Source organism: Phymastichus coffea, unplaced genomic scaffold (genome assembly GCF_024137745.1).
Source record: "Phymastichus coffea isolate CEN01 unplaced genomic scaffold, Cenicafe_Pcof_1.1 PCOF00062, whole genome shotgun sequence".
NCBI classification, from domain to species: Eukaryota; Metazoa; Arthropoda; class Insecta; order Hymenoptera; family Eulophidae; genus Phymastichus; species Phymastichus coffea.
The window spans coordinates 1,184,902-1,201,305 of NW_026706873.1; the positions used below are offsets into that span (position 1 = coordinate 1,184,902).

General features: G+C 40.6%; 1 protein-coding gene and 1 long non-coding RNA gene across 21 annotated transcripts in view; one reads left to right on the plus strand and one right to left on the minus strand.

The window, feature by feature from the left end:
• Window positions 1–661: 661 nt before the first annotated feature.
• Window positions 662–5,107, plus strand: LOC131666919 (uncharacterized). 3 transcript variants are annotated; one of them, XR_009302152.1, is made up of 6 exons: window positions 662–2,105; window positions 2,212–2,624; window positions 3,099–3,285; window positions 3,354–3,645; window positions 3,718–3,996; window positions 4,067–5,107. It is a non-coding gene; the product is annotated as an uncharacterized LOC131666919 (long non-coding RNA). The 3 variants fall into 3 exon arrangements; XR_009302153.1 differs by having other exon boundaries at window positions 662–1,002; window positions 1,128–2,105; window positions 3,354–3,996; XR_009302151.1 differs by having other exon boundaries at window positions 3,354–3,996.
• Window positions 5,108–5,465: 358 nt separating this feature from the next.
• Window positions 5,466–16,404, minus strand: part of LOC131666921 (serine/threonine-protein kinase tousled-like 2) — a 31,134-nt gene continuing 20,195 nt past the window's right edge. For 7 of the 18 annotated variants that reach the window (XM_058940006.1, XM_058940007.1, XM_058940010.1 and 4 more), the window contains 11 exons: window positions 12,919–13,009; window positions 12,220–12,476; window positions 11,222–11,698; window positions 10,489–10,581; window positions 9,641–10,410; window positions 9,408–9,555; window positions 9,217–9,328; window positions 8,997–9,135; window positions 8,782–8,893; window positions 8,595–8,702; window positions 5,466–8,508 (listed from right to left, as the gene is read on the minus strand). In XM_058940006.1, the coding sequence (XP_058795989.1) occupies window positions 8,284–8,508; window positions 8,595–8,702; window positions 8,782–8,893; window positions 8,997–9,135; window positions 9,217–9,328; window positions 9,408–9,555; window positions 9,641–10,410; window positions 10,489–10,581; window positions 11,222–11,698; window positions 12,220–12,476; window positions 12,919–13,009 (2,532 nt within the window). In that variant the 3' untranslated portion in view covers window positions 5,466–8,283. Of the gene's footprint in view, window positions 8,509–8,594; window positions 8,703–8,781; window positions 8,894–8,996; window positions 9,136–9,216; window positions 9,329–9,407; window positions 9,556–9,640; window positions 10,411–10,488; window positions 10,582–11,221; window positions 11,699–12,204; window positions 12,477–12,918; window positions 13,010–13,178; window positions 13,554–16,404 lie in introns of those variants that run through there. The other 11 variants (XM_058940016.1, XM_058940017.1, XM_058940015.1 and 8 more) reach the window with 9 other exon arrangements.

Sequence of the window (16,404 nt, forward strand, 5' to 3'; positions counted from 1 at the left end):
GTGAATTCGGACTGAGAGTAGATGAAAGAGAGGATACGGAAACATTGATAAGTATCACTACACGTTTATTCTCCTCAAGTAAAATTACACGAACCCGGCTCGATAAGCCAGAATTTTAACGTTACAAGTATGGGTTAAAAATCGTGTTTCGCTAGCGTATTGCCTTGTTCAAAGCCAGCCTGGAAGTGAAGTAACGAATTTTAGAAGGTTTTTATTTGCAAGAACTTTGTACAAGTATAGAGCTATGATGCCAATACAGCAATGCCACTTAATGGTGCAAAGAAACAAACCATAATAATAGATAAAACTTACAATATATAAGTATATAAAAAGCAAAATTTTAATTTATTTACAATATTACGTACGAACGTTAGGGATTATTTAGTTATATAGAAGGAATGATATAAGGTGACTGTTCAAATATATAACTTAGCTATACCAAAATATACATACAAGTTCTTTCCTTGGAGAATTGTTTTATACAATTAGATGTTAATTTTAATAACAAATAAAACTTACAATATATAAGTTTAATAAAAGCTAAACATTAATTTAGTTACATACAAGCATTAAAAATTATTTAATCTTATACAAGAAGGTGACTGCATAAATATATAAGTTGACTATACAAATATACAACTACTTCTTTCATTGATAGTTCGTATTATAGAATTAGATGCTAAGTTCAATATAATACAAATTATATTTCCATCCATGTAAAAAAGAAGAGACAATTTGTGACGGTTGCGGGTTCTCCTCGTTCTCGTCCTCGTCCTCGACACGTTTAATCAGCGCTAGACGGCGCCACAACTAAGGCTGCTCATCGGCTAGCACAGTAAGAAGCAGACGAAATTATCGAGACATAACTGTTCTAAGAATTCTCGATCTCTCCCTCTCGCTCCATCTAGCTTTCTTTCAGCAGGTTAACAAATAGTCGCGCGCTAGGTTTCAATTGTACATGCCTTCGAGCAATCAGTGTTGTCCGTTTCTATGTGCGATTATGTAAGCATCACAGACTTTGTTGTATGCGCTGTGTTGTTTCATACTTGACAATTTGCCTTGTGACATTAAACTAAGCTGGCCAACGAAATGTTCATTGCATTAATTTAACTTTTACCTACCTAAAGGCAGTAGGTTCGAGAGCAGGCCTGGCGCGTACAGCGATGTCATACCTAGCTCGACGCACTACACTCATACCTTTATTTTGGTGATCCCGTGAAAAATCAAAATCGTCAAGAAAAGTGCACGAGTCGTTTCTCTAAAAAATCCTCAAGAAAGAAGTGCTGAAAATTTTCCAAAGCGTGCATAACGAACTTACGTAATCGCTAACGACTTCCTACCGAAATTTCTTGATCGTGAGCATAAAATGCGCGAATAACCTTTGATGTACGAGATTGAGATTTCGTGGAACCTGTCGAAGGACGCCACACATCACGACTCCGAAAGCTTCCATTCAGTTCAGCGCAGCCAGAAATAGTTGCGTCAGAAACTAGCTTGCCAGCCTGGGATCAATCCAGCGACCTCGATGCAACGATCAGAACTCCGGAGGAGCAGCCAGCGCAACACAACAAATCCAGCCTCCCGCGCTTACAGCTCCACAGCCTATTGTCCGCAGACTCGCTAACGAAACCATGGACATGACGAACGGCACACCGAAAGGACAGGTCGTTACCATCAACCTCTTGGAAACTTGTCCCGTTCTGGGTAGAGGAGCTCGAACTTTGGTTCGCAAAGACGGAATTCGCCTTCCGGGTAAACCGCGTTTTCTCCGATAAGTTCAAGTACCATCTCATCATTGCTGCTCTGGACAATGCTATTCTGAGGGAAGTTGGCGCCATAAGTTCCCGGATGAGAGCACACAGAAACGGCGTTTGCTATTATCGCAATCGGTTCGGAACAGCAGCCAACCGATGCAACTTGCCGTGTGCCTTCACTGGCCAACAGCAGTAGCTGTCAAGAAACCTCTGGGAAGATCCGGGCAGAAAATCCGGGAAGATTTTCAGGACGCTTTGTACATTGCGCGGGAGCATACCAATCCACTTAGTCCCCATGAGGTCTTCCGAGGCGTTGTCTCCGGCAAGCGCCACAATTTGTCTACAGAGCTAGTACGATTTTTTGTCTCCAAGCTCTAACTTGTTCAGCATTGTTTCGAGCTTCTCTCGAGCCTTTTGATTAATTGCGCCTTGAGCGACTTATATTTGTCCGTTTCAGGTTCGGACCTAATGATCTCGCCCATGTAAGCACGGGAGGTTGGATTTGTTGTAGCGCTGGCTGCTCCTCCGGAGTTCTGATCGTTGCGTCGAGGTCGCTGGATTGATCCCAGGCTGGCAAGCTAGTTTCTGACGCAACTATTTATGGCTGCGCTAAACTGAATGGTACCTTTCGGAGTCGTGATGTGTAGCGTCCTTCGACAGATTCCACCAAATCTCGTACATCAAGGGTTATTCGCGCATTTTATGCTCACGATCAAGAAATTTCGGTAGGAAGTTTGATTGCCATAAGGCAAGTATCATTGAAAGCTAACGCGTGCGACTAGTTCAGCTAGCGGGCTCATCAGTAAGCTGATTTAGTTGTGGTGCCGTCTAGCCCTGGCTCAACGCATCGAGGAGCAACCATCGCATATAGTATGAGCTCCTTCGAATCTCAGTTGAAGTTCCTTTTCAATATTTTCGTGATCCTGTTTGATGTAGTAGATGAAATTTGTATTAGGCAACGTGTGACATTCCCATTCATATAACTACTTCTTATTTTGATTTCCATCATACAAAAAAATTTTTTAATTAGTATCTTTAATTGGTAACTCGCCATCAGTGGCGAAAAAAAATCCGTTCAGCTTTTATTAAGTAATCATTGAAATAATTGACTAAGCGATTAAAATATCCTGTAATTGCCCATTTGCTCCTTTTGAATTTGGAAGTTATTATCCTTGATTCCTATCAGAGATATTTTGCAATTGAAGTCGACTCTCGCTGAGAACTAATTTTCAGAGGATAGTATATCGCAGAGAATATGATAATTGTATTCGTGTGATTCAGTATCGTGGTGTTTAATAGTGGTCTTGATTATTATTGAAGTTTCTCCGTGTGCTTTGCCATTAGGGTATTAAAATCGTAGTGATAGGGGCTCCAAGAAGAAGACCATCGAAGATATGTATAAGAAGAAGACCCAACTGAGGCATATTTTGCTCAGACCTGATACGTACATTGGCTCAGTGGAGTCAGTTCAAGAGAACATATGGATTTATGACAAGAAAAAAGAAATGATGAAGAAAGTTGATATTGATGTGTAAGTGTTTGATTGAGAAGTCTTGCATCTCAAGCAAGGATCATTTGTTTATCGATCATTTGTTACAGTGAAAATAATACAATTGCTGTTAACAAGAATGAAAAGAACATTCCTGTTGTTGTTTACAAAGAAGAGAAAATGTATGCGTCAACCTTTGGTCATCTACTGACATCATCTACTTACAATGATGCCGAGGAAAAAAAGACTGGTGGTAGAAATAGTTACGGTGCTAAATTGTGTAATATCTTCAGTAAAGTGTGTAATATCTACCGCTTCACTGTTGAGACTGCTTGTAAGGAGTATAATGGGTCAAGCTAACGAGTTTAGCATTTAAGAATTTCATGATATAGATTTTACCAGGTATAAGGACTTCTGTAAGAGGAGTTAAATTGTATTCAAATGATACAAAGATACTAATTAAAAATTGTTAAGACTGTATAGATCTATACGTCAAGGGCGGCTAGGCAGATGATGCAGGTAATCTTTTGAAAGTTCACTTTGAAAGTCACATTCTAAGATGGGAAGTTGCAGTCACTCTATCAAATAAAAGATACCAGCAAATGTCATTTTTTCAATAATATAGCTACTAAAGATAAGACGGAAGCAAAAAATGGCGGGGGTAATATAGCATCTAAAAGAATGCCCAAAAAGAAAGCACCTAAATCTTCAGAATCGGAATCTGAAGATATGTTCTCACCTAAGACAACATCCGTAAATACTTCTTAAAATCGTCGTGTAAAGTTTGGTTCTAAAGTTGATTATTTATTGAATTTTGTTGCAGGTCAAGAAGACGGCAAATAGTACATTACGATGCAAGTGCGGGAGAGAAGATTTTTATCTCGCAGTCACAGAAGATCAGAATCTCTTTTACCAACACGTATCGTACACAGCGTGCAAAGTGCGATTTTGAGGCTCCGTTTTTAGTCGAGAACGAGGAAAAGTCTGTTTGTGTATGGAATGTTAGAAAAAAGGATGGGTTGACTCTGACAACAACGATGTGAAGATAGCATTATCGCCATTGCTACTACTACGAACGATTCCGATTCTGATTAAATTTTATAGATGTTACTTGAGCTAATAGCACACTGACACCAATGAATAACGTTATGGTATGGTAATGATACTCACCTGTGTATGCCAGACTCACTCGTAACTTTCTATGCTAGTTCTTGAATATAACGTGTTTGTGTACAACAGTAGAGAATCGAATTGCGCACTTTTTTGCCGATGCATCGCAAAATTTATTACTTTCTCTTTGGTTGTATTTTAAAATAAACAGCTTGATTCTTTATAATTTAATATTGATAATTGTAAGATGTTTCAAGTGTCACTGTCAAATATAACTATAGGCACTAAATGTCGATGACCAATGGCTAATTAATATGACGGATTTTACGTACGCGTTTTTGGCGATTTTTTTTGTATAAAATGATCATGAAGTTAGTGCAAAACAACTTGGTTATCATATCAATAATTTTTTTACTTTTTATAAATTAGCTTTTGTCAATGTAATTTTCGGTAAATTCTTAAAGTGAGATAAAGTACAATCGAATAGTCATAGCTAAAATAACTTCCTATTTATACATTTGTATTTGTTCATTTTTGTCAAAAAATATTAAAAAAATTTTAGACAGGTATAGGATATACATTATATACTGATTGCAACAAGTTAACGTATAGTTGTATGTAAACTATTTTTACGGTTTCATTATTATTTATATGCGAATATCAATTTACATTCGTGGTGAATTTTTTGTATTTACTAACATAATTAGCTTTATGACAGCATTCACATAATGACTGTAAAATTATCTTACTTTTTCTTAATAAATATTCTATCATATAAATAATAATTTCATAGTTACCTTCTATCATTTCAGATTTCTATTACCCAAATACATCGAATTTTACTTACCCTCTATGTCATTTTTATCGTTGCAATTGTCCAATAAATTAAAAATACAAGGAATCTAATTATAGATAATATTTTTTATGGTGAGTAAATATAATCATATTTTTTTCGAACAAAACAACATATTCGAATGATAGTATTTCTATAAAGATTTTCAGTAGTTGTAAAAATATACTGCATCTGAAAAATTTGCATACACAGTTCAATCAATTCTGTTGAAGAATTATGTAAATTCAAAGAATCTCGTATTGATATGTATTTTTTATTTTAATTTTGCGTTTAATAACATTTGTTATCAATTACTCGATTTCTAAAAAAATTTTCATGAATAATTGGTGCTTCGTTAAAAAATTTACAATTATTAAGCATGTAATGTTGCTCAACTGACTAAAAACTTGCAAATTAACTTATGATTCATACAAAAAATATAAATGAACATTATGATAGTCGAATTGATCAACTAAGAGAGGAAATGTTTATGACAAACTAAATTAATATCACACGTTTCTTTCGATTTTCAAACATGTATGAATGCAATGTTTTACTTGTTCTACTATACAACCGAATATTTACATTTATGCAATTGTTTATAATAATAATGTGAGCAGTAAATTCAGGTAAATACACTTTTGCTACGGAAATTTTGTAAAAATCTACGATATTGCTTTATTACAAAGGTATTCTAAAAAGTTTTTGTTTTTGAACAAAAAAAAATACTGTACAGCGATATTTAAAAGAAACAATAAAACATAATAGGAATATTATTATGAAGAATAATGTCAACAGGTCAGTAATACAGGAAGTTTCTTGAACAAATAAAATTAGAAATAAAGTCTGAATAAGAACTAAGATAATAAACTAAAGCAAATATTACTGTACAATATTCTTCAAAGATGTCAATTCTAATGACGTATTTGAATGCAAAAACTGGAACGTTTCATACTTTTACTCGTCACTTTTTATATTAATTTTGTATTCTTTTTCTGTAATAAAAAGACGGGACAAGGATCGAGGAATCGGTGTTGGCGTTTTATCGAGTATAATCGACGGATGTAATAGTAGACACTGTTCAGACTTGTATGTATTCTCCTGTCCACACTTTTTTGCCAATCATGTTGGTAAATTGAGACATTGACGTTGTGCCCAAAATATCGTACCAACAAATTACAACACTTTTTTGTTTAACAAGTTCTTCATTTTTTATACTCTCGCTCTCGCATACACATTTTATTTTACGCTTTATCGATAATTTCTCACTCACACTTGTAATCCCTCTCACACGCTTACTTTTTTACTTTTTTAAATTTCGCACAAAACTCGTTCTCTTTTCTCTGTTGATTTCTTCTTACTCTTTTGTTATCGTTTTTCATTCTCCGTCGTCTCTAGTACTTCCCAAAAGCTGCGATTTGTCAACAGACGCGACTATAATACAAAGCAAGGGCACTTGATAAAATAACTTAGTCTTCTATTTCATAATTATCTATGTATAACGTACATATATAAAACAAATTATGAGTAAAGAAACTATTTAATGATCAGGTCGGTATAATTGTTATAATGCTTAACATCCGTTGTCCGTTTTTTAATGTCATTTTTACCTTTTAAATCCACGCCCTTTAATCAATTTCGAAACACTTAAATTTCAATGTTTTCCTCTCACGGCGCGAACAAATAAAATGACTATAGTCGTAAATGTAAAGTGGAGTTCATGCTTTTGAAAGAGCGATACAACGGACCTCCGGGACAAGAAATGAATTGTTTCTTTTAATTTATCGTTCGAATGTTCAGAAAAATATTTAGCGGACAAATGATAAGAAATGAGCGTGAAGCACGATTCCTAGTGAAATTTTATTCTTTACATGTCATTAACCCAACTCGGTTCGCGTTATCTCCTCTCTCTGCAGTTCATTTTAATTTTATACTCGTATGTTTGCATGTATCTGTGTGTAAAAATTGTGATCTTTACGTGTCATTTTAAATACTTTTATAGTCGATCCAGTTCTCAGAAACAATTAATACCAAAACAATCTGCATTGAATTGTATGTACGTGTATGTAATGTGTATTTACGGAGCGTGTCTTTTATTATTCACGATACAAGTAATTAATTATTAATATTTGAATAAAGTAACATGATGTGCTTGTCAAATATTCATGGAATACCTGGCGCTGCACGACGGTCATGCGAGGATAGAGCCACCACACACAGTTTCCACCTCTTTACCTGTTCAATGCGCTCCGTCTGCTCTGTTTTTATTTTATTACTTCGTTTCGTTTTTTTACACTATATATATGCTATAGAATCATAAGTATAGATATATATATAGTATAAATATTTACATACACGCTAATTTATCTTCATTTATTTTAACAATCTAGCCATAATCGTATGCATTCACGCAACTTTTGTTTCTTTTTGTTTATCTCAAAAATGTTAGATAAGAGAGGAAGAACATCTCGAAAAAAGCAAGTCTTTGAATCGTGTTTTTTGTTTTTAGTATGTTAGCTTTCTACTCGACGCGGAATTGCCCCGGAGTTTGCTCTCACTCGCTCTCTCACATGCCTTTCTCACTCATTCTCTCTCTCATCATCATCGATCACTGAGTAAATTCACTTCCACTGGATTCTTGCCCATGTCCGATCCGTATTAATTTGTTCGTCTTCTTAAAACTCACATAACTTATCACATGTTTATCCGTGTTGTCCTTATCAGTTTTTGTTTTGTTTTTTTATTTAATAATAACACTATTATCAGTCAAAAACCACTGTTCGTCTCGATATACAAGGAACGATAATACATTTGAATAAATTGCGAACACAACAATCTCGTTTTGCTCTCTGTCATGCTGAATAAATCCGGAGCCTTCGAGCTTTTCGTCTCTGTGCGAATGTGTGAAAGTTTGTTGTCTTTATTCTGACTTCTTTCTTTTCATCCCCATTAATCTGCACTGGCGTTTTCTATTTGCTCTTGGCGTTTATTTACAAATTGTTTAGCATGCTGCTTCAGTACCTAGCTTTCTTTCAGGATTTGGCATGTACGTAGGCTTTTCTCGAGACTCCACTGCCTCCGCCACTAGCTCTCCACAACTACGAGCTGCTCGACGCGTTCATGCCGCTAAACATGCCCGTTGTAAACGAGGTCTGCTGCTGCTGTTGCTGCTGTTGGATTTGTTGCTGCTGTTGCTGCTGTTGCTGACTGTTTGCCTGTCGGCCATGTTTTGGTACTGGCGGCTGCAGATACTCATGTCGGGCTAAAGTCAACACGTCGATACGTTCCTCTTTTCTGTACGCTAGGCAACTTCGAATGAAACTCTGCAACACATATCAAAAATATTTACAGCATTAATATTGTACTTGTACATTTCTCTTTATCCACTTTAAATGATGAATAATTTTACCTTTGCTTCGTTGCTAACAGTCGGCTTATTGGCAAATTGAACTTCCGTTGCTTTGAGAATCGTATTCTCTTCCAAAATGGTTGCTTGAGACTGATTATGTCCAAAAGGCTACAAACATTAAATTACATAGTTTAAGTATCGTTAATTTTGTAGATAATAATATGGAGACCATGGAAGTAATGCGCACCTTTTTCCCATATAGACATTGGTAAAAAATGACTCCGACGCTCCATACGTCTACTTTTGACGATATTTTTGGAGGATTTTTACCAACTACAAAACATTCTGGTGGCAGGTACCTGCAGAATATCGTAAGGATATTCAGTATTTGTAAAAACATTAGCAATCAATAATTAGAAAAAAAACTTATTTATTGATTATTAATTTATAGATTACGCTTACCAATAAGTACCAGCTCCTTGTGACGTCAAATCCATGCCGTGATCTGGATTATAGACATCTTCATCCATGACTTTGCTCAATCCAAAGTCTGTAATTTTAATTTCCCCGCAAACGTTACCTTCTGTCAGCAAAATGTTCCCTGAAAAAAAAAATGCCATCTCGATTAGAAATCTATATTAAAACTTATAATTTTGAAAAGTCAAATTGAAAGTAAGCTTACCTGGTTTTAGATCGTAATGTATGACAGGGGGCTTAATTTCATTGAGGTATTTTAGCGCAGATACGACCTGCATTACAATAGATCTTGCTTCTCTCTCCGGAATAGTTTTATGCTGCGATATAACACAAAAGATTAAGGCTATGCTCGATTAAGATAATTAATTGTCTAGACAGTAGTAGTACAATATTTACCTGCTTGAGATAGAAATCTAAATCATGGCCATCGCAGTATTCCAGAACAGTGCAAAACGAGTTAGGATCTATTTCAAACACATCGTATAGTTTGACAACTCGTGGGTGATCCAGCGCTTTGTGTATGTTGTACTCTCGTAACGCGTGCCTGCGAAAAAAAATAACCATGTGTTATAGAATATGTTGAAACTACCTGGTAAGGCAAAATGAATTCAACGTTAAAAAGTACTTACTTTATGTAATTGGCCTTTTTATCCTCCTTCCAATCCTTATTAAGCTGATGAACTTTACAGGCGACGTACCGCTGTTCCTTCAGATCAAAAGCTTTGTGTACCTCACTAAAGCCACCCTTTCCAAGTAGCATTAAAAGGAGGTATCGTTCGTTGAGTACAGGATGCGAATTGAATCTCGATTGGTCCTCGTTGTGTATACGCTTGAGCTCCCTAATATGCAGGTTCCTTTCTCTCTCGAGTTTCTCCATCTCGAGCTGCAAATCGGCGTCCTCCTTCTTCAGCGCACTCTGTCGTAGCTTGAGGATTTCGTCAGCCTCGTAATACTCCTGCCAGGTGTATTGACCAGGTACAGCATCCGGCTTCAAAAACGTCGCTTCAGTGCCGTTGTGTAAGGAGGAGGTGGTCGCCGGTTGATTGCTGCGCTTACGACCACCACCGTCGTTGTTCGATGGCCTCTTCTTCAACAACAGCTTTTTCGCTCTATCAATCTCCTCGCGCTCTTGCGTGATCTCCTCTTGTCGACGTGCCAGTTCCTGAAAAGCGTAGCCGTCCGTCCAGTTCTCTTGAAATGTGGCGCCTACCCTTTGAGTTACGAATTGGCCGAGCCTCAATCGGTTTTGCATGCACTTTTGACGGGCCTCCTTTTTTTCGATGTTCGACTTCTCTTTCAGGAGCTTCTTCACCACGTCTATACACTTGCTTATGTGATTTTTGTGCTGCTCTATCACTTTTTGTTGACTCGATACCTGAATCTTCAACTCCTCCGTTGTCTGCAAGACGATCATTGATTAATTTGCAAGTTGAATTAAAAAACAACGATACGTTTAAGCTATGAAAACTGGACTTACTCTATTCAGTTCCTCGATCTTATTGTTACGTAGCTCTAAGTCGTTGGACGCTTGATTCTCGAACTCTTGTATCCTCTGACAGGTGAGCTCCGTCTGAAACGAGAGATAACATGCGTGATTATGAATCTGCCTTTTCAAAACTATCGTTTCTTTCAATTTATATAGAATATATATCGCATATACCCTGCGGCACCCACTTTTTAATTTGGCCAAACAACAGGTAGCAAGAAAAGCACCAGAAATGTAAGTGAACCTTGCCATCGTGCAACATTTTATTTTCATTTTACACTGAGAGAAGTCGAAATCTTTCGAAATCAAAGAAAAAAAAATAATATGCCAGCTCGTTGAAAACCAATGAATTCGCAGTTGTTGCAAAAAACTTCTCTAAATGTAGTGTGGAATTTCTGTAACGATGTTAAAATAAACAATTGACACGCGGTAATTGTTACGTTAACAACGATGAGTGCCGATACAAGGTAGTTCTACGTTTGCTCTCTTAACATCAGTGGTGAATGAAATGAAAAATGAAAAAAAAAAAAAGACTAGTAAACATTTGTGAGATTAAAACATGACCATTACAATTAGCAACGGATAACTAATTTTCTTTGCGGACAGAAAAGTCTCTCGGCAAATCACACAACATAATAAGAAACATAATGAGAAACAAAAATAAAGAGAATGAGTGAGTGATAGACAGATAGAGAAAAGAGAAGAAAGAGATTTTGGTGCTTACATTTGGGGTATTAGTCTTCGCTTGCCTGACCTGGCTTGTCCGAGGAAGGTTTGTGGACCTTACCTGCACCTGTTTGCTGACCATCGAACCGCCTTGGGAAACGACGTTCGAGGCGGCGACACCAACGCCACCAGCGGCTGATGCGATACTCGTGGTGGTGGCACTGGTGACGGTGACTGTCGTAGCAGCCGGCACAGCCGCGTTGGCAACTGTGGTGGCCAACGACAAGGATGGCGGACTCGGGGCCGACGAACCGCCCGAGCTATTTGCCGCTGGATTGCGTGGCGGCTGCATTAGCGAAGTACCGAATTCGCTACTTGGCGTCGTCGCCACCGCCACCCCCGTCGACGCTACCGAACCGCCGGCGTTCACCGCCACCCCCGAGCTCGTTGTCACTTGTGGCGCTATCAGCTGCTGAGGCGATGACGGCGGGTACTTTAGTTGCAGGGAATTGAAAATACAGTTGTACAGTTTCAGCTTGAGAGAGAGAGGGACAGTCAAGGAATGCACGTAGTGGCTGTGATTTTGTTGTGCATAAACATAGTTGAAAGCTTCTTCTACTATTTTTCAAATTCATTGGTTTTCTAAAGCCAGGCTTGTTTACTAATTGGTACTTTTTTATTACAAAAACAATGTTTGGCCAATTTCATAAAAATTTTCAAAGTATTCAGTAAAATTAAACAAAAATTCAATGGTTTATGAGCTGTGAAACAATGTTAAAAGGCAACATAAAATTTCTTTTTTTATCAGTAATTAAACCTCCTTAATAAGAAAAAGCAGTTCAATTGTCTCTAGTACAAAGAAAACCTTCCAACTATAATGTAACATGTAGTAAAATCACAAAAAGAAAAGAAAGAGAAAAGATAGAGGTGCAGCAACGAAATTATAATTATTTTCGCAGAAAGAAAAGCAGTAATGAGAAAATAGGACGCGAGAAGTCTAAGAGAACAAAAATGATAATAAAAAACAAGAGATATCCATACTTTTTGATCACTAACCATAGGATAACCCTGCTGAGGGGATGGACTTTTGGCACCACCGTGCCTGATGGGACTGCTGCCCAAATGGTGCTTTGGAAAATACTCGTTTATTTTCTTACTATCTAAACCAGCCGATCTGGCTCCTTTACCCACAGGACCCATAAGACCCCCTCCACCACTATCATCTGCTTTACGTTTTCTTTTCCTCTCTGAGGGGGTTCTTAGCACCTTCTCCGGTGTATTTGGGTCTGCTTCCTTGTCGCTATGCGACGAGCCTGAGCAATCAATGAATATTCATTAGATCATTGATTCAAAATTGTCATAGATATTTTACAAAATTAGATTGATGAGGTTAGGTATTGAGAGATAGAGGCTTAGTGTAGCTTTAGTAACTCAGATATAGACTGAATATTGCTATTTAGCCCAAAGCTAATATAGAATTATTATTCTTAACAAAATATAATGTTGATATATTACTAAACAGAACAGTATAATTGACAAGTATAAAAATTCTATTGAATGTAAATATTGAGTATTAAATGTAGCTCCACAGTTATTCCAACCTACTGAAACTAAAGTCTTTCAAACTTGTAGACTCTATCTGTCTATACATTTGTGGCAAATTAAATATACATTCAAGCATTATAGTCATAGGTATGCTAATGAGTTATATGTAATATATGGAAACTGAATAGTCACTATAAGTATTTTCCTTACCGGTGCTCATATTTGAATCCTGATTATGAACAGACTGACCAGAGTTTAGCGTAGCTTGGGGTGCCATCTGAATTTGTGAACCAGCAGACATCTGCAAGTAGACAACAAAGCAGGAGTTATAAAGTGGATTATGCAACGCAATAATAACTTGATATCACTCATCAGACGTATTTTCAAACTACACAACAAAAATTTTCTATCAACAAATTCATTCAGCACACATTGTGATATTTTTTGCGTCTCATTCGCACGATAATTACAGCGTTGTGGCTATGCTGGTCTGGCGATTGTTGGCGATTGGCACGCAGAAGAGAAAAAAAACCCAGGGGCACCTGGAAAGGCAAACTGCACTGCGCGCGAATTTAGGTTAGAAAGTCAACTACACATCACCTCTCTTCTTCGCTCGTTGCTCTCTAACAACTGGCCACACGTACGTTCACACACAGACGAACACGCGACGTAGAAAAAGAAAAGACTAGCACTCGCGTCTTGTAAAATCAATTAAAACTTGGTCGGTAAGGCGAGTTACTGAACTGACGAAGACGCCTGCGCTCGTACCGAGGCACCGGCGAGGGTGGCCGAAAATTTTCACTGCGCAAATGTGTTTGTGTGTGAGGAACGAGCAACAAAATGGAGGAGCGCACGCGGAAGAGAAGGGCGCGGGAGGGGAGCCGCCGATTTTCTCTCTCTCTCTCTCTCTCAACTCCCGAGTCGAGTTCTGCTGTGCACGCGAATTTCACTGTTCAAAGGAGGGAGGATGCACACTGTGACGGACCGACATCATGCCGTAGGATACGAGTTCTGTCTATCTCTCTCGATCTTATTTTTTTTATATTCCGCGTAGAGACGCTATAGTGTGTGGGATGTGGCTTGTCGTGCTTACAACGACCATCTTTACTTTTCAATTTCTCTTTGGGAAGCCATCAAGCCGTCCTACATTCAAACGAAGTCTAGTCAAGCAAGAGTTTTTCCGGCGGCGCGTCATTTGCCTGCTCGGGGCGTTTGTCCTTCGACCGTTCTCAACTGCGGTAATCGTGCCATACTTTCGCACGCTGACCAGCCGTTGAACCACTGCCAATTGTTCAAAATCGCTCGCCCGTTCCAACCTCGATCCGAAGTCAAGTACGCGGGGTGCAAAGCGCTCGATGAATTCTCGAGAAGCGCCAGCTTAATAATACTACTTGCGACGCACGAAACGTGCGCAAGTGCGTTGGGCATTCGAGCTCGCCTTGATTAGCAGCTCCCGCGAACTCGTTGTAAAGCATATGCGAAAAAAAGAGCTTAGCTGCGCGTGTGTCCGAGCTCCTTTTTTCTTCCCCCCTTAGCACCGCGCCACTTTCGAGTGCGTTCCTGAGTTTTATATCGAAGACAGAGAGAGAGAGAGAGAAAAAATACCGCGCGTCGGCGCCCCCTGGGAAAGGTGTTGCAGACCCCAATGCGACACGTGGCCGTTGCCGGGAGGGGGAGAAAGAGAGACTAGCCGAAAGACGAAGGGATCGTTCGGATGCGCACGGATTTCGCGTGTCACGATCAAGCACGCGCGCGCGAAAGTGAAACGGCGGATTTCGCAACGACACGCATCGATGGTGTCGGCGTGACACGCCTGCGCGCGCGAGCCAAGTGCTTTTTATCGCGGACTCTCCCGATAGGCAGGCAGATGCTGGACGGGCGGAAGATGACGTTTGCGTGCGCGCCAATGAGTCGGCCGACGTTTTTCGCTCAGTGGGTCGACAACCCAGTTTCGAGCTCGTCGACGAGTCCGAAAAGACGGCTCGCGGCGGAGCTGCTCGTGCCACGCGAAAAAAAAAAAAAAACGCCGCGACGGTTCGCCCGCGCCCTCGCTGACTCACGGCACGCACGTACGCGTCGCGATGATAATGGCTATTTACAATAGAGAAAACCGAATCGGGCGCATCCGTAAAAATGCGGCTTATCGCTCGCGGTCGGCCGCGAGGAGCGCCCAGGCAACAACAACGGCGGCAGCGCCGCGAGAAAGCAATCGGCGATTTTCGAGGTTTTTTCCGCGCCGAGTTTCCCGGACGAATGTTCTCGTGGCGCGTGCGCGGAATTCCCTTTCGCGCGGACGGAAAAAGAAGGAAAGAAAAAAATCAACCGAGCGGATTTTTCTCTCTCTCTCTCTCTCTCTCTCTCTCTCTCTCTCTCTCTCTCGGCGTATCGATTCGAAAGTGAACGCAGCGCGCACACACGAAAGCTCACTTTTTCAGCGAGGAGAGTATATTACGGGCGATTCGCGTAAAAAGGGTAGGGGGAGAGAGAGAGTGTAGCAGTCGGAGAGGAAGATCCGGTCTCGAGAGTCGAGCGACACCCAATACCGCGCGGACGTGTGCTTGTGTGTGCGCGCTTCTCTCTCGGTGAGAAAATCACTATGGCCGGGAAGAGAGGAGGGTCCGGCATTCCAGTGCCTTTCAGCCGCGAGTGCGCAGGGCAAATATAAGCCGGAGGCCGAGAGCAATCGCTGGCGTAATGGGCGAACACGTGCACCCGCCAGCTTTCCTTGCCAACCTCGCGAGATTCACCGAGCCGCGCCGTCCGAAATTCGAGGGCGACCCGAGCCCGAGCCCCGCTTTTTCCTTTCGATTTTCGACGGGGGGGGGGGGGGGGGGGGGCGAACCTTTGTCGCGCGAAAAACGCCAAAGGAAAGCCGACGCGAAAATGTTTGTCGCTGAATATTCATGGCGCGCGCGCGATCCTCGGCAGATTATCGTCACGCGTCGAAAAGAGGAACAATGAGTGCGTGCCTCGTATACGCGTACCGTTAGCAGTAATGTACACTCGGGGTCATCAGTCGAGACTTTGAGGAGAAAAATGTGGCCAGCTTCAAATACCGGCCCCTACGGGATAATCTCTCTCTCTCTTTTCTCTCTCTCTCTCTCTCTCGTTCTTTCTCTTTCTCTCTCTCTAGTTGTTGCAAAATCGTTGCGATTTTATTCCCTAAATGCGCGCGATGTAACTTCGAATGCTCGGCGAAAAATAGAACACAACAGTGTATACCCAGTGAAGACTGGACACTTCCCCTTGAGATGGAACGTAACACTCCGAGGAAACGAAGAATTGGTTTTTTTTCCTCGACGCGGGGGTGTGCGCACACGCACACGCACACGAACACAAAGAAGAGTAAAGGCCACGGGTGCACTGCGGCGCTGCGGCCGCTCCAGCAAGTATAGTAACAGACGGGCGGCGGGCGCCGGCTCGCACGCCCGCGTAGTAGTGGGAGTCGCGGAGAGTAGGGGAACGAGTCAGGTTCAAGTCTGGCGCTCTCCGCCGCGAGAACCAGTCAGTCGAGCCCCTGCTACCCGTGCGCTCGTGTCGCGCGCGCGCTCCCAACCAATGATCCACGAGAAATAAAGAAAAGGGAGCACGGCTCTTACCTCGGCAGAACGCGCGACAAGTAAGCGCGGCTCGGCGACGTCGCGCGCGCGCGTGTGTTCGCGCCTACCGAGCGCGAGAGCGTATGCCGATCGGAGT